The sequence below is a fragment of the Formica exsecta genome, unplaced genomic scaffold (genome assembly GCF_003651465.1).
Source record: "Formica exsecta isolate Colony F162 unplaced genomic scaffold, ASM365146v1 scaffold247, whole genome shotgun sequence".
In the NCBI taxonomy this organism is placed as follows: Eukaryota; Metazoa; Arthropoda; class Insecta; order Hymenoptera; family Formicidae; genus Formica; species Formica exsecta.
Window position 1 is genome coordinate 1582275 of NW_021849743.1, and position 22421 is coordinate 1604695.

At 37.3% G+C, this 22421-nt stretch overlaps 5 protein-coding genes across 13 annotated transcripts; 3 read left to right on the forward strand and 2 right to left on the reverse strand.

Annotated features, from left to right (window-relative positions):
• Positions 1 to 527: 527 nt before the first annotated feature.
• Positions 528 to 5260, reverse strand: LOC115236271 (PAN2-PAN3 deadenylation complex subunit PAN3-like). 5 transcript variants are annotated; one of them, XM_029808616.1, is made up of 10 exons: positions 4398 to 4752; positions 4217 to 4325; positions 3851 to 4118; positions 3502 to 3765; positions 3043 to 3418; positions 2840 to 2956; positions 2532 to 2771; positions 2059 to 2341; positions 1460 to 1814; positions 528 to 1392 (listed from the first exon to the last, which is right to left on the reverse strand). In XM_029808616.1, the coding sequence occupies exons 3-10, from the start codon at positions 3926 to 3928 to the stop codon at positions 1276 to 1278; spliced, it is 1830 nt and encodes a 609-aa protein (XP_029664476.1). In that variant the 5' UTR covers positions 3929 to 4118; positions 4217 to 4325; positions 4398 to 4752; the 3' UTR covers positions 528 to 1275. The 5 variants fall into 5 exon arrangements, with proteins under 5 accessions (XP_029664476.1, XP_029664477.1, XP_029664478.1 ...); XM_029808617.1 differs by lacking the exons at positions 4217 to 4325; positions 4398 to 4752 and adding an exon at positions 5095 to 5260; XM_029808618.1 differs by lacking the exons at positions 4217 to 4325; positions 4398 to 4752 and adding an exon at positions 5091 to 5260.
• Positions 4926 to 7508, forward strand: LOC115236277 (DNA-directed RNA polymerases I, II, and III subunit RPABC5). 5 transcript variants are annotated; one of them, XR_003884158.1, is made up of 4 exons: positions 4947 to 5082; positions 6029 to 6219; positions 6406 to 6595; positions 6670 to 7508. XR_003884158.1 is itself a non-coding variant. In XM_029808626.1 (3 exons), exons 2-3 carry the CDS (start codon positions 6125 to 6127, stop codon positions 6512 to 6514), a joined length of 204 nt encoding a protein of 67 aa, XP_029664486.1. In that variant the 5' UTR covers positions 4926 to 5032; positions 6029 to 6124; the 3' UTR covers positions 6515 to 6762. The 5 variants fall into 5 exon arrangements, 3 of the variants coding, with proteins under 3 accessions (XP_029664486.1, XP_029664485.1, XP_029664484.1); XM_029808626.1 differs by having other exon boundaries at positions 4926 to 5032; positions 6406 to 6762; XM_029808625.1 differs by having other exon boundaries at positions 4942 to 5078; positions 6406 to 6762.
• Positions 6888 to 16385, reverse strand: LOC115236272 (proton-coupled amino acid transporter-like protein pathetic). Its single transcript, XM_029808619.1, has 9 exons — positions 16182 to 16385; positions 10639 to 10683; positions 10390 to 10475; positions 10175 to 10273; positions 9410 to 9560; positions 9144 to 9265; positions 8513 to 9061; positions 8260 to 8426; positions 6888 to 8176 (listed from the first exon to the last, which is right to left on the reverse strand). The coding sequence occupies exons 2-9, from the start codon at positions 10639 to 10641 to the stop codon at positions 7935 to 7937; spliced, it is 1419 nt and encodes a 472-aa protein (XP_029664479.1). The 5' UTR covers positions 10642 to 10683; positions 16182 to 16385; the 3' UTR covers positions 6888 to 7934.
• Positions 16386 to 17955: 1570 nt separating this feature from the next.
• LOC115236348 lies at positions 17956 to 20138 on the forward strand. The gene is made up of 2 exons (XM_029808733.1): positions 17956 to 19529; positions 19597 to 20138. Exons 1-2 carry the CDS (start codon positions 18690 to 18692, stop codon positions 19951 to 19953), a joined length of 1197 nt encoding a protein of 398 aa, XP_029664593.1. The 5' UTR covers positions 17956 to 18689; the 3' UTR covers positions 19954 to 20138.
• A 913-nt stretch (positions 20139 to 21051) lies between these two features.
• LOC115236285 (microtubule-associated protein 10-like) lies at positions 21052 to 22383 on the forward strand. Its single transcript, XM_029808638.1, has 3 exons — positions 21052 to 21239; positions 21325 to 21538; positions 21661 to 22383. Exons 1-3 carry the CDS (start codon positions 21114 to 21116, stop codon positions 22197 to 22199), a joined length of 879 nt encoding a protein of 292 aa, XP_029664498.1. The 5' UTR covers positions 21052 to 21113; the 3' UTR covers positions 22200 to 22383.
• The last annotated feature ends 38 nt before the right edge of the window (positions 22384 to 22421 follow it).

The following is a 22421-nucleotide window of genomic DNA, read 5'->3' on the forward strand; positions in this document are numbered from 1 at the left end:
GTGTGCCTCTCCTCAGCGTTGCGTTGCCGTCGACTGCTGCTACGTGTTGCTGCCGCCACTGGCACTGCCGCCGCCGACCGGAGTCATCCCCCTCCCCGGGATCGGTCGCGGCATCCCTCAGGCGCCACGCATATCCTCCCCGCTCCGTCTGCCAATCTTCCCCTTCTTCGCCGTCGTCACCATGGTGATCATCCCTCCTAGGAAAGAGAAAGGCGAGACTGGATAAATAGAAATAGAACCAGAACCATGGAAAGAGAGAGAATTATATAGGCTGTTTCAAAATAAAATTAAAGTCTTTACAGAGGCATATTCGCGCACGCCTCTTGTTAAAAATTAAATTCTTGAACTTTTCAAATTTATGGTATATAAAAGAAATAGATATCATGACACAGTTTTTTTCCATTGTAATTATGTGTAATTACATGTATATACTTATATATAACATTATAAAAAAGTTTACACTTTTAAAAAAGGATACAGGAAAATTCATTTTTTGGTGATAGGCGAGAAATAATGACAATGCATTATTTAGGATTGCTTTCAAAAATAAACATTTATTTCAAAATTAATGCTTACCATTAATGCTGTATCCTAGAAACTAAGGTCTCTATCCTAGACACCGAGTGTTTAGGTGTTGTCTTAAGAAGATCCCTTAAGAATATACTGCATTGTTGTGTGTGTACAATTTTTTTTTTATGTATAGTACCGTAATGGGCTTTATAGAGCGAATCCAAACCTTAACTGATTCGCAAAATCACATGATATCTCCCCTCCCCCCCTCGTCCCTCCTACGAACTCACACTTTAAACTTTTAAGAGATCAAAACTCCAAAGAGAGATCCAAGACTCAGTAGATACAGGAATTCAGACTCAAAAATCCAAGAATTGCAAAATCTGAGGATTCTGAAATTCAAGCGATTCAATGCGAGTCTATAATATATGAGAATTCCAAAGTCTAAAGACTCCAAGATCCAAACTGGAAAATCCAAAAAAAAAAACCCAAAATAATTTAAGGATCTATAGATCCTTAACACTTACAAACCCGAAAATTTAACGTCTTACATCCTAAATGCAACGCATTTAATGCGGTCATATTTAATTGATTCGACGAGCAAAATCATGTATACAAAACTGAGTTGCGCGTTATTTTTTATATCACCAAGCACAATTCGACAGTTCTCACTCTCCAGTAACTCGATAAAGAGTAAAATGATAGTACCGCTAAGTGATGATATCACATTTATGGTTCGGAGTATGCGCTATCGAGGACGCTCTCTTAAACAGCATCTTTTGTAGATTGTACCAGTTCTCCAAATGACGTTTCCAGGCATTGCCGTAGCTCCGCGTAACTTACCACCAGAACACTCTGCTCATCTCGAGACATGAGACATATCTGTAATAATACATATTTTATGATTATTTTTATATACATTTGTTGAAAAATTATTAGAAATTTTTACCTTGTCCTGCGAGCCGGAATCGAGCTTGTTTAAACAAGCTACGACGTGTGCTAGATCCAACCAGGGCCTACCATCGGCTGTTACTTGATGAAATACATAGTCCCTAAACAATTTGAGCATGTAGCGATCGCCCGTTTCTGCCCATGTGGGTTCCATATTAAGTTCTGGCCTCTCGTTAATAGTTGCCAGTTTGACCAGCAACTTAAATAATCGTCCATTCTCTAATTCCTTGGCAAGTTCGTTTTCTAAAACGTCCAATCGTAACTGGGCAGCATCCAGCTGTGTGTAAAATCGCGCACCAATCATTGGCATGAGATCCGTGACGCTTTTACGAGGTTGACTTGACAGCAAGTATCTAAAAATTATAGTTACATTACACTGTTAAGGCTGATTGATGTCAGAAGCAAGAATCTTTTTCTTATATTATACATCAAAATAAATTGTTTTTTTTCTGATCATAATAAATATTAAAGCTAGTTTATAGATTTATGAAATATGCTAAAGACTCTTTTCACTTTGTCTATTTATAAATATTACCGGAAGCTTTTTTTTATCAAAAACAATGCTATTACTACTGATTGAAGAATTCACAAACATACAGAATAAGATTTCGAAGGTCAGTAGAGTAGGAACGTGTGATCAGCTCGATGGAGGCAGACATATTGTCGCGGTGGACGGCGATAAGACTCCGACATGCCAGCGCTAAGACTAGCTTGCCGAGAGCTACTAAATCCTCTTGCTGATAATGCGGGATGAGAGTGAGTGGATTCGCGGCGTTCCCATCTAAAGTGACCACGTCTGGAATGGCGACGCAACTTAAACGAAGTCGCGTCCGTGATGTAAGTAGTACCTTAGTGGGATCTAAGCATCTATATGCCAAGCCTGTAAAGCGCGCAAATCAGACTAATGCAGTTTGAAGCTAATTAAATAAATTGAGTGGAAAATAAAGATTTAAAGATTTATGGATAAAATAAAGTCGGACTTGATAGATTTTGTAATAGAACACAATTATACCGCCCTTTAAGAAAAAGAAAAAAGTTGGCAAGAACAATATAATAATATGTATACTAACCAGCAGCATGAATAACGCGAAATGCGGCAGTGAGTTGAATGATATAGCTCCAAATAACGCTTTCTGGTAGCATACTACTATGCTGCTGCCTTAGAATAGTGTTCTTGGTGTGACTATAAGGCCGTGGCGCATTTGGATCCGACGAGAACGGGTCTGTATAACCATTAAGTTCGGTCGAGGCGAAATGCTTATTCAGCAACGTCTCCGAAGCGGGATGATAATCGTATACGAAAACCATGGCTAAAAAAACTAAATCTGTGAGATTGCGCAAAAGATCAAAGGCATGAGTGCGTTTCTTAAATACTGACAATGATCACCGAACGCTTTGGTAGTGAAGACTTCTCTTAGCTGAACTAGATTCGTATGTGACAGCCGCTTCCACATGTCGACCAGTACCATACACTTTGTGTTGGCAAGTCGGAAATCTACGAGCATCAAGTCCAATTGTGTTAAGAGCCAAACTGGCGGAAGAAGTAGGGCCCTAAAGAATAACAGCGAAATTTAAACTCACCGTGCACACGACGTAAACAGTATCGCGTGCCAGTCTTGATACTGGTGGCCTTGTATGTAGAAGTTTGATATCCAAGAACCGTCGAGGCGGGTTTATGCATCGGCTCTAAGGGACATAACTCGTGATAATTGTCAACCTCATTGGGCAAGTCAGGAAATCGTACCACATCGGGCTGTGCCAATGTCAGCGCATTCTTCTGCAGGATATCCAGCCGCAGGCTCTCGCTGACAAAAAAGCTGGGAGCAGCTTGAGGGGGTGGTGTGGAGGGGGCAGAGGAATTATTAGATGAAGGTGGTTTCGTGGGTTTCACAGGTTGCAGATGCGAAGGTGTACCTGGATAAACATAGCCAATCTGCCCTCCTGCTATATGTCCGATCTAACATATAAATACAGTGCAAGAATTTTATAAATGTTATTCCCATCTCGTTATTTATGACAAATAAAAAACTTTATGCTTACAGCTTCAGTGCCATCTTCTGCTACAATAGCATGATCGCTGGTTGCATTTCCAAAATAAAAATATGTAGTGCCACCTACATTCTCTTGCGAATGGGTGTAAGAGTTGTTGAAGAGATTCGGTGAGCTGCTATTGCTGCCTGCAAGGCCTCTCCCTGGCACAAATTCAGGACTGGCAGTTACCTTCTTTTGCGAATCCAAAGAAAGATTGGACAAGTGCTTAGTCACTGTGTTTGTGCTCAATGTTACGCCAGGACTTGGACGATTCTGTTGATGAAAAAAAAGAAATCACATAAAGAAGAATTATTTAAAATGCTCTCATGTTACCATTAATGCAAAAATAATCGTTTACCATGTAGGTAGCAAGCTTGGATTCCAATGGAACTCCATTTGTTTGGGGAGTATATGTAACAAATATTGATGGATCCATCGTTTCCTCAGCCACTGCATTTACTAATTTCGTTCTTATTCTCTTTCACCCTTACTCTTTGTATTGTCCTTAATTAAATTCACCACACACTTTTTTCTCGCGTTGACTTTTATACAAAATGCCTTATTTTGAAATTTTCTTCTTCTTGTCTTGCAAGCATAAATCAGAATTCCATCTTCTTGTAACATATCTTTAAACATAAATAAGAATACTCACAGAACCATATAAGGCAAAATAAAGAAATATAAGTAAGCTTTTTAATGTACATTTAATAAGTCTATTACTGACCTAGGTACAATATCTTTTTTAAGTTTTACGTAAATTCAATACCATATAGCACAGATATATACCCAGTCTGACAAGACTGATTTCTGTTTTAGAATAAAAGATTCATCAGCTGCAAAACCACGTATATCACACTCTAAACAACGTATACCTTGATCAAAAATTAATTGTACATAAAGCAAACCTATGGTTATTCCATGCTTTCTTCTCAGGGTCACAACATTACAGAAAAAGAGATCAAGAGAATAATAGTCGCAAACGCGAAGTGCTCAGGTAGAGCAAATGAAAATAAAGAAACGTGAACGAGCGCGACGGCAGCTCGGATGAGAGGGCTGGCATGGTGAAGGAAAATAAAGAAAAGACAAGAGAGCGCCAAAGAGCCTAGTATAATGGCAGCTGATTATGACAAGAGGCCGACGGGGAGAGCGCGCGACGAACAATGCACTCGGTTCGGCTCGGCTTCGCGAACGCACGCCCGGTAGCGGGGTTAAACGCGAAAAACAGACGCCGTACGATTGCCGATACGTAGCCAGTAAACGCGCGAGTATACCTTGAATACTTGAATCGCCGACATAACCCATTCGTTGTCACCGCTGTCGTGTCGCGGCTGTGCTGTGCGTCGCTTATTAAGCGACGCAACGGCGCGGAAATTCCGCGGCTCGCCACCGTAGTCGGGTGACGGACGGACAGACGGATGGTTGAGAGGGGGGGGGGGGGGGCCCGCGTAATTCTTACAGTAAAGATTCCGTGCGATAGAGCGTGGCCGACCACAGTGTCACAGCATTGCACAGCATCGCTTCCATTGAACGGACGATAAAAGTGAAAGCGCACACAACCCGCTCCGTTTGCTCCGCCTGATGCCGCCGTATGTATGTACCTACGTGCGTGCGTGTTTACGGTGCAGGCTCTCTCTCCCCGTTTTCTCCCCCTTCCTCGGCTCGGGCTTCTTCCTCTCCCTATGTGTGAGTGTATCGTCACCGCTATCCAGATCGTGGCCTTTTCCTCCCCCTCCCCCTCCCCTCCTCGCGAAAGCGCGCGCTCCCGCCAGCCATCGCGGTCCCTTCGATCGCAGCTGTCCCGCGGTCCCGCGGTAGCCTGTCTCCTCTACCGTAGAAGAATGGCGGCCGTCTATTGCGACTACGTTCATTCGAATCTCTTGCCATGACCAAGCTTTCTTTTAGAAAATACTCGACGAGGTAAAGATACCTCACCCTCGATAAAAATGCAATTTCTAGCTAGGAAAAAAAAAAAAAAAAAAAATAAAGTCGAACATATGATGCGTATTGAGCACATATGCTGCGTATTGAATATCTGAGGCTATTTGTATGCGTACAACGTATTATATTTTCTACGTGGGAAAGGATATTTCAACATGCGTGGTTTTCTTCTCGATAATTGACGAAACGAGAAATGACATTCCTGAATATATATTTTTAGCTATATTTTTATGTACTTGACGTAGCGACGCTACTGCGTCGCTTGATAAATATCCATTTTTTTTAAACATTTTGATTTCGATAAGATCTCGATACGATAGGCAATCGAAATGTATTTTCGATCTTATTTATATGAAAAATTAATTCTATGATCTAAAATGAATTATATTCTCTTTTTATGTCTGAAAATATATAATCTTTAGAAGGCAAAATCTTATTTGTATTTAATATGCATATACGATATTGTAAAAAGTGAAAAGCATTGGTCAAAAATGTTAAGAAATATTTTCACAATAAGTTATTTTACTCTGAAGTTGCTTGCGAAGCAGTGGCGTCTCTAGCAGCGACGCTAGCAACTAATGTTTCTCGCACTTTCTAGATTTGTGCATTAGCCGCATGCCGCATTAGCGTTTGGACACAACACATGGTGTGAGGTACTGATAAACTATACGAGAAAAAAAATTAATTAGACACAATGATCATCCCTGTACGCTGTTTTACGTGCGGAAAAGTAATTGGCAATAAATGGGAGGCATATCTTGGACTTCTTCAGGCAGAATACACGGAAGGGTAACGTTTCTATGTCTGAAATTTTGATTTCTAACCTCGAAATTGTTGAAATTGGATTGTTAATTTTGTCATTACGTTGCATGTTGTTCTAACAGTCGTCTACTTTACTCTAAAAGTGATATCTGTATTAAATCTCACAAGATGAGAAAATCAGATAATTTGATAGAGATGATTTGTGTATTTCAGAGATGCCTTGGATGCGCTTGGTCTTAAAAGATATTGTTGTCGCAGGATGCTGCTTGGGCATGTAGACCTAATTGAAAAGTTACTTAACTATGCGCCACTAGAGAAGTAACTTATTTAACATTAATAAATCTTTACATCTATTTTTGGAAGTATTTTGATATATCAAATTCACACACACACACACACACATGTAAGTTATATAAATTATTGAAGTTACTCTAATTTCTGATCTCTCTCTATCATAAGGTTTTATTATAATTATAGGATGTAAAACAGCATTGTTTGCTAATAATCTATTTATATGATAAGTACGTTTTGTTAACAAAAAGAATTAAAACAGTTTTATTCGCAATCAAATTGATTTTTTTTTTAATCTTACGTGATTTTATAAAAAATAAAATGCAATTACATTATGGCAACAGTAATGCTGCATATAAGATAAAAAATTAAAAATATAAATTGAAGGGCAGTATCCTTTTTACAAAATGTAAAATTATTTTTATTTCATAACTTTAACCAATGCCATGTGTTACAAAATTCTGTTATAAATGGTAAAAATTTTATTTATATAAAAATTTGTCTGCTCATAATAAGAGTCGAAGCAATATATATATATTCTGTGTACACGTGTATACTTGGTTCTCAAAAGCATATTTTAATGTTTATTTTAAATGCAATGTTGGAAGACTGCCTGACTATGCTTGAGCAACGTTTCTTCTATAATGCAGGTGGCATGCATTCATTTCACACAGAATCTGTTATTTTTTCTCGGAATGCGTTTTTAAATCCTTGATTCAATTATTTATTTTGTAAAAATATTTCTTTTTACTAATATAATAGTAAACATTAAAATATATACCAGTTAAGATATAGCGTTATATATATATTGTAAATTTTGTCAAATTTAGTAAAAATACGTGTGGGCGTTTTTTATCAAAATATCTTTCTGCAAGGCAAGATTATGTAGATAATTTGCTGAAAAATTACAATTAGATTTCTTTAATTACAATTTTGTATAAATGCACAATATCAAAACTTCTGTTCTATATCGTGGAATTAAATAGTATATAATAGACATTATTTCGATAATATACAAATTATTTTCTAAAGAAACTTTGCGTTCCTTACTCGCATATCATTCGATCGCAATAATTCATTCATGCTTTGCAGCGGATTTTCTCCTAAGTGAATACTGCCATTATTCCTAAATCTACATTTGCTTATCATTTCTGACTTATAGCATACAGTCGAATATTATTTTAGATGAATAAAAATTTTCTATATTTTGTTGGAAAATCTTAAGATTCTAAGAGAAAATTTGAGCTAATTACACAGTTCAAATCCATTATTCCTGTTTAAAAATTCACTGACACCCGCCCGCGAGCGTAATGTTTGATTTATATCTGATTTATTCTAAAATATCGTTAGGCGTGTGGAGGGAGCAGATCTAACATATGATAGAAAAATTCATTGTATAACCTATCGCTAAATCATTTGCACTAAATAAAAAATGGAAAATATTATTTCCATCAAGCATACAATTTCACAATGTCCATTATGGCACTGCGCGACCCAAATATTAGTGCCATTATACCTATCACGCATATAATTACATTCTTTAAAGCTACCCAATTTCCTGGCCCGAAGCCGACATCCCAGTAAGTTACAGTCTCGATGAATACCGGAATGAGGAGGCCCAAAATGGAGAAACAAAATGCACCGATTAATCCGATAAACGGTTCGATGGTCGGCACTGCTATGGCGAGTAGAACTGCGCAACGATTACCCCTTATTATATCATCAATTTATAACATTTCAAAAAATTCGAAAAATAAGATGTCTCTGAATGCATACCTGCACCGCATACCAGCACCGTCCTCATGATATAATTAGCTAAAAGTGGTTTCTTCTCGAAACGATGTTTTATAAAGTTCCACCCAATATCGAGGCACACGTAAAACTGCAGACCGAAAGTGCAGAACACAGCCAGAGCGATCAAAATCTTCACCACTTGCGCCGCTCTGAAAAAGTTGACCACAAAAATATAGAGAATCAGCTGACATGTATAGATGCGTAAACTTAATTCTTAATCAACTTGATGTCTTACATTTCTTCTGTCGGTAGATTAAGGGTAATGCTACCTAGCGTCTCGTCCTGATATTTGACGTATCCAAGAAATCCAAGGAAAATGTATACAAGCGTAACTCCAGACATCCCCTTGTTGAGAACTCCGCAGATTCCCACAAAGTGCTGTGGCGTTTTCATGCTATTCTCGAGAGGCATTACCACACCGATCGCTTCCATGGCGAAGATAGTAATGCTGAAAAATTGCGGGAAGGTCTCGATCGACCCTATCAGAGGTACCGAAGATAACGGCGGCAAATCCCAGACGAGATAGTAGAACGTTATTCCCAGTCCTGTCCCCATAAAGATGTTTGCTACCATCGAAACCGGTGCCAGGTACTTCAAGTCGGGTACCCAACTGAGTAGAATCATCGGTATCAGCAAATAGGCGGTGATCAACCGGATGCTATATTCGCCAGCATCACTGTCTTGATAATGTTCGATAATTTGTTTAAAGTTGGCGGCCACGATTACCGCGTACACGCTGCAGGTGCCGAAGTATGTGACGAACAGACTGATTTGAATGAGATACCTATAAACGAGAAAGAGAGAAATTCAACTTTAATGTATTTGTTTTAGAAATTAATCATACATTCGAAAAACAAAGCTAATACTTGGAAGGTTTCGCGAACTTTCTCGCCCATTGAGGGCCATTATCGAAAGCCACCTCGGCCACCTCAGCGAATCCCATTTCTGTTTTTCGAGTTTTGTGGTAAAGCAGGTGCGCACATTTGACCTGGAAAAGAAAGATATGATAGATATTATTCAATTCGTGTAATCAAATTTATATATTGTTACATTCGAGAAACTAGGCTATCTCTTGAGCCGTGATAATGTCACAATATATAAACAAATTTTTATTTATCTGTCGGAAACTCACCAGAATATATGCGCAGTGCGTGCACACGAACGCGACAAGTATCGTGGCAAATATACCCAAGAGCAATCCGGCACTTTTGAAAGCTATAGGCATAGCCAAGATGCCACTGCCAAGGGAGGCCTTCAATAAGTGCGTCAATGTGTCGCAATCCCTGGAAGTATCATTTATCGGTTAGACAGATCAATTGCATAATTTCTCTCAGCATCAATGATCAACATTAAAAAAGTTATCGCTCTAAGGTGGAATTACAAGTGCTTCTCGTATCACGTTTTAATTATGTTGCAATGTAAATCTGTTAGTGTAACTGTATTACTCAAATTAAAGAGATGAAATAATACGAACCGCAATATGCTTTATGACGGCAGTAATATAGACAAGTCATGTAAGATAATTATAATGCGGATGTGTGAATAAATAATAAACGATGTTTAAATTATATATCAGATTGAAATAATAGGCAAAAGTTAATAATAGACTTGTATATCTAACACATTTCTTAATTAAGTACATTCGATATATCTGAAAAGGGATTTATGTCGCGAGAAAAACGAGATTAATATTTTCTATTTTTACCTACATCATTAATATACGATCGCTCTTTTTTATTTAATCTGCTTGCAATTATTATATGATGTTTTATTATTCTTCGAATATGCGGGCAAAAAAACTTACCCTACATATTAAAATACAAAATATTTAAAAGCACGACGTGAGAAAGACAATCAGTGCTATGCGATTAAAAAAAAAAAAAATATTGTTCCTTACGTCGTCGGATTTTCAACTTTGCGTTCTGCAAAAGGATCGAAACTCTTCTTATCAGCCAGCGCGGCTTCAACGTCGCGCGAGGCAACTTGTACTTTATATCTGAAATACAGATACATACACATAATTCCTAACAATCCGTCATCTATATATTTATACGCTCGATTAATCATATAAAATGGATTTCACTTCTCAAGCGAAATCAATCGATATCTTACTTGGCAGATAGGACGCCATCCTTGAGATTGGATCCATCCTGAGGCAGGAAGGTCTCCAACTCCGTCGGCGCTTTGTCGTTTTCAGTCTACGTCAAAAACACAATGAAATATAATTGAGAACCATACTTTATTCATGAGGACAAGAGCGCGAACGAATGGCGTAAGATAATTATGACGCAGATAGATTTGAATAAATAATTAAGCACGCACAAACAACGGATAAGTCATATATGTTGAATTGAAACTTACCATTGTGGCTGACGCTAGTAGATATGTTATCTGCGTTGCTATTACCTGAAAAACATATATACATAAATTAAATGAGATCTTTTTTATCATGTTATTATCGTACTATAAAAACGAAAGTTTATGAAAGCAAGGGGAACTTATGACAAGGGAATCCTTATATATAACATTTTTTTCGCTTATAATTTATGTTCTGATAATGTGTGGTCTTGATAATACAATATGATAAACAGAATTCCTCTCCATATGTGTACAAAAGGCGGAGATTCGTATTAAATTCATATCTTCTGAAGGATAATTTTCAGTTTCTCATGTTTCTTTAATGATGCAAAAGCAAGAGGAATAACGAATATAAAACGATATAATCAAGTCTACGATCGACAGTGTTGTTGTTATAAACACATTAGAATCCTTATTAATGTAACAACTTTGTTTAAGTAATATCCTTATGCAATCTTGACCACAACATAAAAATACATTAATGCAGTTTGACCACGTCGACATACACTGTATTATGTACATTTGAAAAATAATGTTTTTATTAATGCGGTTTGAGGAAATCTTTATGTTGCGCAATATGTTCTGCTCTTGGCGCCGCCAATTTCTGTCTGCTTCTCTATGACACTTGTGACAATCAGATTACACCTAGAGGCGTAGCATCATTTATACGCGCATCGTCACAATTCAATCGTACTCGACAAGATTACATTATGCATGTATTGCATTATGCATGTAGCGTATGTACACAAAAGAACGTTTGTATCTTCTGTTACTTCCGGGTTCACGAACTCGGACAAAGTGAACAATCACGCACTTGTGTGATTTTAGATAAGCGCGGTAATCCATTACTTTAATTGTTAAATTAAAACAAGAAAAGCCGCGTAAAAATTAAATAGACGCGACCAAGGAGTCAGTCAGAGTTTTCAGGATAGAACTTCTTTCCATATTTTTTCTACGTGGTATTTTTTGAGCAATAGTATCCTGTGAAGAGTCAAATTACAGCTTGTCTACACATATGATAAACGTTAAGGTCGAGATAAGAAGAAAGAACCTCTCTCAAATTTCTCTCGTTCACAATTCTAAGAATTTCACAATAAAAATCACAAAATGATCGGTTAAAATTTATATAGCATAATATTGAAACTTACTGAAAACGTGATTAAACAAATCAGAATTATAAATGTTCTTTTTACATTAGTAAAAAAGTTTTTTCGTAAATCATAGATGTTGCTTGAAAATGCTATTAGAAAGTGAAAATCGAATTATAAGTACATTTTATTATATTTCTATTTATTATTTTTAATTATTATACTTCTTTATATCTGTCTTTTCGTTATTTTAGTAATTAAAATGTGCAAGGTTATCAAGAATATGATTAGATAACAGAATGTAATATAACATTTAAAAGAAATATGCAGATAATCCATAATAAATGTAAATTTCCTGTGTTAACTGTTCAAGTGTTCAATGTTTAAGCTGATGATGTATTTCTAAAATTGCATATTTCTGCGAGATGCTCGCTAGTTCGCGTTGTAATTTAAATTCGATCAGCGATGATAGCGTTAATGATACGCGAGTGTTGGTTGTTATTTGCGATAGCAATTTTCCAATTGTCAGATAAAGTCTAACAGGTTTAAGAATAAAAATAATGATACGATACGAATGAACGATACATATATATCGTTATATTGATACATATGATCAATATTGATCATCGCCGTTATCTCGCCAAATATTTTATTTTAAAAGTCCCGACGAGGCAAAAAAAATCGGCCGAACAAATTGACTTTGTCCACGGAAATCGGAAATGTAATAATTGACATGCAAGTCAAATCAATCTTTGCTTTAATACTATTTTGAGATCGAGCGAACACGCCCATCATCTATGTGCGATTACCGAATATCTACTATAATTGATTTTGACATATTTTCACTGATTGTTACTGTCCATTATACATTGACGACTAATATGCTGTTACATAAAATAGCACTTAAATTGGCGTGAGATAATCAAATGTGAAATAATTGTAGATCAATGTGTACGGAGAAATCGACAGATTCTTAGTCTCTCACGATATAAGCAAAATAGAAAGCTTCAAGTTGTAGGACAAGGTTTGCGATCCTTGATCTTATTATACGCGCTGTCATAGAGATTGATCAGATATCGGGCACCGACTGTTTGTAATTATACTGAAGTGATATCGATAGAGACTTCATCATTTTCGGGTGATCTCACGAAGCAGAGCTCGATAAACGAGTTACAAGTATAATCAGATAACTGACCAAGTCGCCATAATAAATTCGATCAATTAACGCGTGTCAGTAATTGATTCTCGTGCTAATTAGATCGGTCATTAAACTCTAGCTTAATTTCCTAATAATTATGATTAATCCTGCACCTACGATCAAAACTGATCTTATCTTTTTCGCAGAAAGTATCTAAAAAATAACAACCAAGATGTTATTAATTTTAAACGCGAACGTAAACCAACTACATATTAATCTATTTGACTTAATTTATTTTTGACTAATTCTTGATTACAAAATAACAACCAGAATATTACGAGTGTTGGCTGAACGTAGACTGGCTATCATTTATCATTTTATCAATATCAGTTTGTCTTATCCAATTCTCTTGACTAATTATTGACCAGAAAATAATAACTAGAATTATGTGAGTTTTGTCTGAGTATAAACTAGTTATCATTTAGTTAAAAAAATATTGTGTGGATAAAATTTTATTTATATCGTTAGATACTAATCACAGTACATAGATAATTTTATTTGTTAATAGCCAACGCGCACGCGTTGCCTTAAAAAAATCCATTTGCTAGATAAAAAAAATAGCCAAAAATTAAAAAGAAATAAATTTTTAATAGCTAGTGTTGCGTTAAGAACATTTTCTGAACAAAGAAAAATTAAAAAATGCTTTTTTTAACACAGCGCCAGCTATTAAAAAATTATTTGTTTTTTTTACATAACCGATACTGTGTTATTAAAGCTGACGCTAATTGATCAGTCCATCCGTTTGGCCTGATTAGTTTCTGGTCATTCTTTTTCTAGGAAATGTTTTTTTAATACAGTGTTAGCTATTAAAAAATAAAATTATCTATGCGCCGATTATAATAGCTTGCCATCAAATAGAACTTTATCTCAGAATTTTTTACTCAACGCGCGTTAAACAGTTACTGTCCAATAAATACAACATAGTAAAAATTGGCCAGTTTTTAATTTGTAATCAGTTTTTCCCCGAATCACGTTTTTCTACTCATGTCAGAGATTAATCTGTCTTTGCCAAGTCTTGGGGTAAAATTAATTTCGCTAAAATTAATTTTAGCGAATAGAGAAGATAGAGCATTTTCGAGTTATGAGTGAGAACTGTCTACGTATGTTCATCGTTCGGTCGCAAGGAATATGACGCCGTTATGCAAAACCGCAAAAAATCTAAGGTCACGTTTCTCGCTTGGTGTCCGTATGCTTAACACGTGAGCGCCACGTCGTACAATACTGATTATTTTTTATTAAAATATTATGTATATATATATATATAGCATATATAAAAAAATATATATTATATTTTAATTTAAAATTATGACAGTATTGCGTAACGTGGCGCTCACGCATACATATGTGTGTGTAATTATAAACATTTAAAATAATACTAAAATAATGTTAATGAAACAACGCTTTTAAATGAAAAAAACGTACATAGTTGAAATAAAACACACTTTATATATTTTGAATGACTGAGAATCAAGATAAAAAAACTATTCAAACATATTTAGTATAATTGCTGCATAAAAACGATTTTTTCCTGAGTGCATTAAATATAATCCATACACGATAACTAAAAATGAAACGGATAACGCATGCGATACTAAAATAAAGAGCCGGTTCATAATTTCGCGAGAAAACGTCAATTTGCAAATAATCCGTTCACTGAACGCAAGTTGACGTGGCAACTATCTATCTATCTTATCACAAGTCTCCGTTTAAAGTTTCGACGAGTATGCCTTTCGATTTTACTGTACGCCGGATATGCAAGGACGATAAGCGCAAATTATGAGGCTAAACGCGGAAACGAATTATACTAGGAATTTGGCTATCTGCCAGCAAAACGTACAATAAGTCAGTATCGAAACTATGTGTAATCGATTATTGCTCAGAAACGAAGATACTTACAAGTAACGACTAACACGTGCGTTTCTTATAACGGATTAGCTATACTTAAATTGCCAGTTTATATTTATATTCTTTATGTACGTAAAATTAAAATAAAAAATGGTTTTTTGCGTGTATGCTTTAATTTCATCTTAAAATATAGGATGACAAGATATATACGAGGAAAGCATATAAGATATGTAAGAAGATCTAGATGACATGATATATACCAAAGACCTGGGGGATAGCTAAATATATCCAACGGTCCCTCGAAGATGCCGATTTCATGACATTTCTAAGATACTTAAATGCCAAACGTTCAAAAAGTACAAGTGAAAAATTCAACGCGACATGGAAGTATCTAGCTCTCTGCAGCACGAAAACGATATGTCGAGTTCTGCGAAATTGCAAAATGTCGCAGTCGAGTTAGCAGTTTTTTTTTTTTTTTTTTCAACATACTTTTGAATCGGTACAGGACATCGAGAATAGTTGGTCGCCGGTATACTATTTCACATGTCGAAGAATGTGTTAACGCATTACTGACAACTGCAAGATATCACTCGAGGAATCTAAACAGTTCGGTTTACGTTTCAATTAAGAACGAAGGTAAATGCGAGTCTTCTTCGTATACTTCTATGTGACAATTGCTGAAAAACGTATTGTACATATATATGCAGCTGTACGCTGCATACAACTGTCTTTTTCCTCTTTACGCGCGTCCGGTTCATCAAGTTACACCTGTTCCTCCTTAATTATTATATAAACTTTCGGAGTGATAACGCTATTGCGGAAAAAATTCTGGCACAGCGGCTCTATCGGTGCTCGTCCGAAATATCGGCAAGCAGTTACATCATGCGAATATAATTGTGTGCGATAAAAAGACGCCGTGGCCATACAAGTCGCGCCTACACGTGGTCGCTTTGACGAGTGATTATTCCGAAATCACCATATGATTTGCCATTCATTGCAGAATCCGCAACTGTCTATGATAAAAATAAAGGATAGCGCGAAAAGTGGGAAATATTTTTCTTATTTAAAGAAAGATTTCCTAAATTAAATTAAAAATTAAATTTCTTATTTAAAGAAAAATATTTAGGAAATCAATATCCGCGCAACAATTATTAATTTTCGTGACTTTTCTACTTGTTTACATTTATAGCTCTTTCATGCCTCGAATCACGCAATCGTTTTCTATTTTCTTTTCCGTGACTCGTCTTTTTGTTTTGCGACTCTACCTTTGCACGAATTTTTCATTCTCGTGCGCGTGACTGATGGTACCGAAATACCATCAGGGCGCGGGAAAATCCGTGAGAAACGCGAACGAGTTCTTACGATCTTGTCAGCCACGAGGGCCGGGTTAACAATCGATCAGGAATACTACTCACTTTGTCGAGTCACCGTTGTTTGCTAGCCCCTCTATATGTTGCGAGCGCTCAAGAATTCAAGACCGTCCTAGTGATTACCTCATTCCCTCATGCACAGGTTTATTCGACGATCAGCGCGAATTTCGGAGCACGCCGTTGTTACGCACCAACGAACGAACCGTTCAAAGGACCGCCGCCGACTGCCGTTGCCCGTCTTCGTCACCGCGCCTTTACCGCCGTTGCCGCCGTCCCCGGATCCCCGTCGCCACCCCGCGGGTATTCCGAGGTTTTGCGGCAGAGGTCGTCGTTCGAGTCGCGGCAGCTTTCCGCCGATCGCCCCTTCTTTCCAATGCCATCGCGGACGACGTAAATTCCGGATAAATATCGACAAAACTGTAGAAATATTAGAATTTCAAGATACGACCCGAGAGTGAGTTCGCGAGAGCCCGAGATATCGCGAAATCGACGAGAATCTCTCGCGCGTTATAGCGTTCTATTTTTAGATTTTTTTTTTTTATAGACACCTCGTACTTCGCTCTCGATGTCGGAAGGAATAAAGTCTCTCGCTGTATATATTCCGAGAAACTTGTTGAAAAATTGTTGAACTCTAGGAGATGAACTTTCATGCTCACCTAAATTCGAATATCGCGTGACCCGCTAAAGCGAGGAGCCAGAAATGGTGACCGCATGCACACGCGTGTCTAACAATAAGCCTGGCCTACACCGTAAGACGCGGTAGATGATGAAATTCGGCGAGCCGATGTCACGACTACGACGCAGCTACGTCAGTTCACGCGTGCCATGCGTTATTCATTAATCGCGTGCGCAACGCATCGAGGAACGAGCACGTGGGCACGCGATTCCCGCTATCGCGTCTCGCGTGAGGTGTAATCGATGTGTGTTATAACACTATTATATACAGGCGTCTATCGAGAATGTGCGAGAAGTTTTCTCACGATAGCTTCGTTACATCTTGCTAATTTTTTATTTTCAAACAATGCATTCTCGAGTTTGTACTCGATATTGATGATATTATTTCGAAAAATTTTTTTATTCAATGAAGAATACTTTCTTTTATTGAACCTAATTTGCTAGGGAACTCTTGTGTGGGACCACGAAATGTTTTCGTTACAGTTTTGAGGTCAAGGGATAAACATCTTGTCTAACTATGCACTTCTACTGAATTTAATAGTCGTCTGAAGTATTAATTGGTCCTCATTTAGCGGAGCGATGGCGGGATCGCAATTTCATCCAATCGAACATTTGATCGTATAAATAATTGGCGTGGGTCGAGGGTCACGTAAAAGGCGAGAGACCACCGTGATCGCATGATGAAGACGGCCAAATAATTCATAAACCGGCGGTTTCGCGTGAAAATGTCAACTATCTGAAATTAAATATCCGGAACATTTTACGACGATAAAGAGCGACCACATGATACTATTTTCGCTGCCGCATCTAGAAGGCCGTGTACAAGTTGCAGTATCATTTTATTGCGCGCGTTTCACATTTTCAATGGAAAAAGAAAACAGTCTTATCGCTTACAAATGAGTAGGAAAATAACTTGTTTGCATATTGCAATATCTGAGAGTTTGGAAATCGTATAATTTGAGAGGATTTATAAGAAATTAAGAATGCGGGGATTCCATTTTTTCAAGAGGCATTCATAAACATTAACGCTAGAATTATTTCGATTTTATTAGATTCTTTTTGAATCCTTTTTTTTTTTTTTTGGAGTTGTCATATTTTTGTTTTTTGCAGTTAAAAAATTTCTTTCAGCTTAATAATTTTCACGTTCGAAAGAATAACGAAAGAAATATCGATACTATTCTGACAAGATATTTCATGATGCTATTGATTAAATTATCTCATTAATAAACTCGAGCTTTAAGAATGTAAACGTGACTTTAATATCTCTACTTTTAATTCTACTGACGCGTTGCATCATCTTAAGGTCATATATTGTTCCGTTCTACATATCGCATTATTTTATACCTGTGCAATAATAAATTATTAAGTAGAACGATGTATGTATATGTCGCTCAACTTGTTACGTTGTTTCTCTCTTTCATTCTTTTATCGATCACATTTGACTTGAACGAATAGACTTGAAACTTGAACTTTGACAAATAAAACAGTAACATTGCGCACGATCTATATATGATTAGGCAAAGCTGTCTCAGCAGTTGCTGATAACCTCTCGATAATGAATTTTTAAATTTAAAATCTCCTTGACGTGTTAAAAATATCTCCAAAGTAAAAACTTCCGTACTTGTATGGAGTTATCTGATTTTTTTCAGACTGATTAATTAACTTAATTTGCCAATTAATCAAAAATTCGTCGTATGTGTCACAGTCAATCAATAATCTATCACGTGCAGCAAGAATAAATCCGATCATGTAAATTAATTTGCGAATTAATGAAAAATTCGTCGTATCTGTCACAGTCAATCAATAATCTATCACGTGCAGCAAGAATAACTCCGATCATGTAGAATCATCTATCGGGAAAAAAATTTCATCGCAATCATGTCAGCTAAACGCACAAAATTGCCGTTGTACGGCAGCCGCGAAGAAGCTCCTCCGGAAGAGTGCAGGGAACACTACCTGTTCTTGTTGGAGCTGTTCGTGAAGCAGGCGTCGGGCGACCGCCTGGCCAAATTGAATAAGATGTTCTTCGTGCCAACGAGCGTTCATTTTGGATTTCTCGATTTTGTAGACGAGGATGATCTGACCGTGACTCCGGTGGATCTTCTCTTTCAACCGCAGGCGGGCGTCGCTAACGACGTCGAGGTCTTCAACGCCGGAAAGTCGGTGCTGTTCGCCATCGATCACGAGGCGGTGACAGATCGCACCGTAAAAATGATTCTAAAGATCACCGCGAAGAAAAAGATGCCGGACAGCATCAAGCCGGACATCCTGGTTGGCGTCGGCGAGCTAGATTTGTCCGGTCAGTACGCAGCTTTGAGACTAGAGATGCTGCAGTGCTGGAGAAAGGGTGTCACGACATCCAAGGTATTTGACGGTCAAATACCGTTGATTCACAATGAGAACTTATCGAGCAATCTGGACATCTTTGTGAGAATATCCGGCTTCGGGCAGACGATTGTTACGGAATTTGACGGACCGATCGCGCAGGATTCCTCGACGTTTATCTTTGGCTCTGGAGAGCTTGATCAAGTTTTATCGTACAAATGTCGCAAAATGGATTCTCGCACGATTGATCTCTTCGAGGATTCTAGCGAGGATCTTCCGACAACTTGTCCCGTTTGCGAACCGGAAAGGTATCCTTGTGTGCCGTGTGGGAAACTGGCGGCTGTCGAAGAGAGGGACAAAGGAGACGCCGGGATGGCAAGAAAAAAAGATACGGTACGTGTTAAAAAAAAAGGTGTAACTTTTCGATCAACCATCTAAGAATCTCGGATCTCACTTTCAGTCGTCAAAAAGTCTTCTCCAATCTAATTGCGGTCTGACTCAGCCTTGCGGCAAACCAGTGGTTCTCAAAGTATCTGGTCTCTTTGACAACGGCGACATCGGTGGGATCAAACCTACAGTAACAGTTGCTTCGGAGCCAGGCGAATCGTCCGATCCTGACCATGACATTTTTGTCCTAAGGATCGGCAAGAAAGGCCTCGTTGGCGTCGGCGAGAAGTCTGATATACAGTTGGAGATGAAAACCCCGAAAGGATCGGAAAGAAGGCCCCCGATCAGATACGAGACTAGAGATATGCAGACGGAGAGATCCGAAGAAGAGACACCAAAGGATAAAAAAAAGAAAAAGAAGAATAAATAATCATGAATGCGCGTCAAGATCGAGAATCGAATTCTGATAAATTCTGTATTTATTTGAAAGGATTTATTTCGCGGTGATATTTTTCTTATTGTCGTTTGTGATCACACAACTTCTGATATAACACTGTATTTGTCACATAAATATAAATTTAAATTTAATTGCATTTTTAAGTTTCTTATACTATAAATTTCGCATTGTTAAATAATATAAAATAAATATTACTCGTAATATCTTTCTAAAATGTCTCAGATAGTTAAGTTTGTCGAAAGCAGATCATGTCAAGTGTTTGTTATCAACTGTTGTCAGTAAAAAGGCTACAAATTTGGTATAAAAATTGCTATTATGGATTAAATCGTCAAATTGGTGCCAAAAATCGAGCAGAGCCTGCTCAGAATCTGATGACAAATTGGCAGCAGAAACCGAGTCTGCAACTTATTATAAAATATTACAAAATTAACTATTATTTAAAATAGAATAGTTCATTCGCTTACCGTTGCAGCGCACTATTCACTAATATATATATATTATTGGTGATCCAAGAATTTGCAACATCGCAGGGAGAGTTTTTTAGCAATCAGATGTAATGTGATTTTTCCAGACCAAATTAGCTGTTTTACGATGTTGCACATTCCTGGATCATCAATAATTTCTCTGCCGCAATAATCATGCTGTGATAATATAGTATAAATATATCTTATAGTATAAATATATCTTATTAAATAATTCGAGCATTCGAAATCAAAAGATCGATATCAAAAGATAAGTACTCCATAACTGAATGATTCGTGAAAGAAGCTGAGTGATGAAAAACATAGTGAGAATTTTTACTATCTATATAAAACATATTACATATATACATGTAGCTAACGATAAATGAATCATCCTATATAATAAGATATCGTTTCAATCGATAAGTTTGTATGTACATAATTGTCAATGTAAAAATTTTTTTATTATTTATAACAATCTAAATTGATTAAAGTAATATAAGCAAGAAATAATATAAAATAAAAATATAGAATGTGATTTATGATAAAAATTATTAATTTTTATTTCATTCTCTAGAGACAAAACAGATAAAATAAATAGATTGATAAAGTTGATAAATATGACAAGACATTAACCTGAATATTTTTTTAAACTATATATAAATATATAAGATGGAAAACGTAATGAAAGGGGAACAGCTATTCTTGATGGAGTTTTTAGTGGAGAAAGTCAATATTCCCGCAATACGGGCGATACACGAAGAGATCTTGCCGGCCAGAACATGCATCTCGTTTCAAGTATAAAAAAAAAGTTTCTATGTTTAAATCTCTCGATTCCTGTTTATTAACTTGTTGATATTACTATAACAATTATCACACATAGATACTGAATCTGCCCCCTCTCAATATTTATCAAGAATCACCAACGGAAGCCTGCGCCTGTATCGAAGATGGACCGCAAGTCTTTAATAAGGGCAAATCCTGTCTATTCGCTCTTACAAACGTTGTTTTGCAGAAACCATTGTACAGTTTTCCCATAACAATGTCCGTTTACAAGGAATTGCCGCCAGGAGTCTTGCCGGACGTGATGTTAATCGGTTCTTATAATTTTTACTTTTACTCTTATTTCTCTGTTCAATATTATTGTTAGATATTTTAATCTTGTAATCATATCATACTTTCACCCGAACGTTATAGAGATACCTTTTTTGACATATAGGCACTCATCAGATTCAAGCTCACGATCTTATAAACGCGGTATTGAGCCAACAGATCTTCCAGATCGGCAGCGCCTGCAGAATGCTCAAGAATACTTTTAAAATTACCACGGCCACAGGACAATGCGTGGGCAAGGTCACGGTTTTCATTCGTGTCTCGTGCTTCGGCAGGAAGATCGTCACGCAATTTCAAATTCCCCACAATAGGAAACCTTATCTCTTCAAGAGCGTTGACGACGGTCCTGTATTTCAATGCAAGAGGATCACTTCCGCTTCGGACAGAGAACGGATGAAGTGTGCGTGTCCTTCGAAAAAGAACGGTGACGGCAGCGGAGAGGCTGCGAAAATCTGTTGTCCCGATGAACGTCAGCGAAAGGAACGGACGGAGGATATCGAGAGGGTCAAGTGTTTACCGTGTTATCGCAGTACGCGACAAGTACGAGACAGAAGCAAGGAAGCTATTGTCAGGAAGTGTGGCTGCATCGTCAAGGAAGAACGAACATGTAGCTGTGTCCGAACAAACGTCAGACGCTTGAAATGAATAGGAATTGCTTGCGGAATGTTTTTTTTTTCAGAGATCAACAGGCTAAAGACATATTCGAGCGAATGGCTATCGATCCTGTGACCGTTGTCTCGATTCTCGACCAGCATCCGCGCGCGCTCCTGCGTATTTAGATCTCCGTTTATTCCTGTCCGGCGTCGCGGGGAAAGCGTCGTGATGGCGTGATGCCAGGGGGATGCGACCACGAGAGGAAGGGAAGCC

Coding starts and splice junctions, on each gene's coding strand:
- LOC115236277 (XM_029808626.1), top strand. CDS start 6,125: ATGATCATCCCTGTACGCTGTTTTACGTGCGGAAAAGTAATTGGCAAT. Junction 6,220..6,405: donor CAGGCAGAATACACGGAAGG/GTAACGTTTCTA, acceptor TGTGTATTTCAG/AGATGCCTTGGATGCGCTTG.
- LOC115236271 (XM_029808617.1), bottom strand. CDS start 3,928: ATGGATCCATCAATATTTGTTACATATACTCCCCAAACAAATGGAGTT. Junction 3,419..3,501: donor CAGAAGATGGCACTGAAGCT/GTAAGCATAAAG, acceptor TTTATATGTTAG/ATCGGACATATAGCAGGAGG. Junction 1,393..1,459: donor ATTCCGGCTCGCAGGACAAG/GTAAAAATTTCT, acceptor GTATTATTACAG/ATATGTCTCATGTCTCGAGA.
- LOC115236272 (XM_029808619.1), bottom strand. Junction 9,561..10,174: donor AAAGTTGAAAATCCGACGAC/GTAAGGAACAAT, acceptor TGATACTTCCAG/GGATTGCGACACATTGACGC. Junction 9,062..9,143: donor AAGTTCGCGAAACCTTCCAA/GTATTAGCTTTG, acceptor TCTCGTTTATAG/GTATCTCATTCAAATCAGTC.
- LOC115236348 (XM_029808733.1), top strand. CDS start 18,690: ATGTCAGCTAAACGCACAAAATTGCCGTTGTACGGCAGCCGCGAAGAA. Junction 19,530..19,596: donor TGGCAAGAAAAAAAGATACG/GTACGTGTTAAA, acceptor TCTCACTTTCAG/TCGTCAAAAAGTCTTCTCCA.
- LOC115236285 (XM_029808638.1), top strand. CDS start 21,114: ATGGAAAACGTAATGAAAGGGGAACAGCTATTCTTGATGGAGTTTTTA. Junction 21,240..21,324: donor GAACATGCATCTCGTTTCAA/GTATAAAAAAAA, acceptor TATCACACATAG/ATACTGAATCTGCCCCCTCT. Junction 21,539..21,660: donor GCCGGACGTGATGTTAATCG/GTTCTTATAATT, acceptor TTTGACATATAG/GCACTCATCAGATTCAAGCT.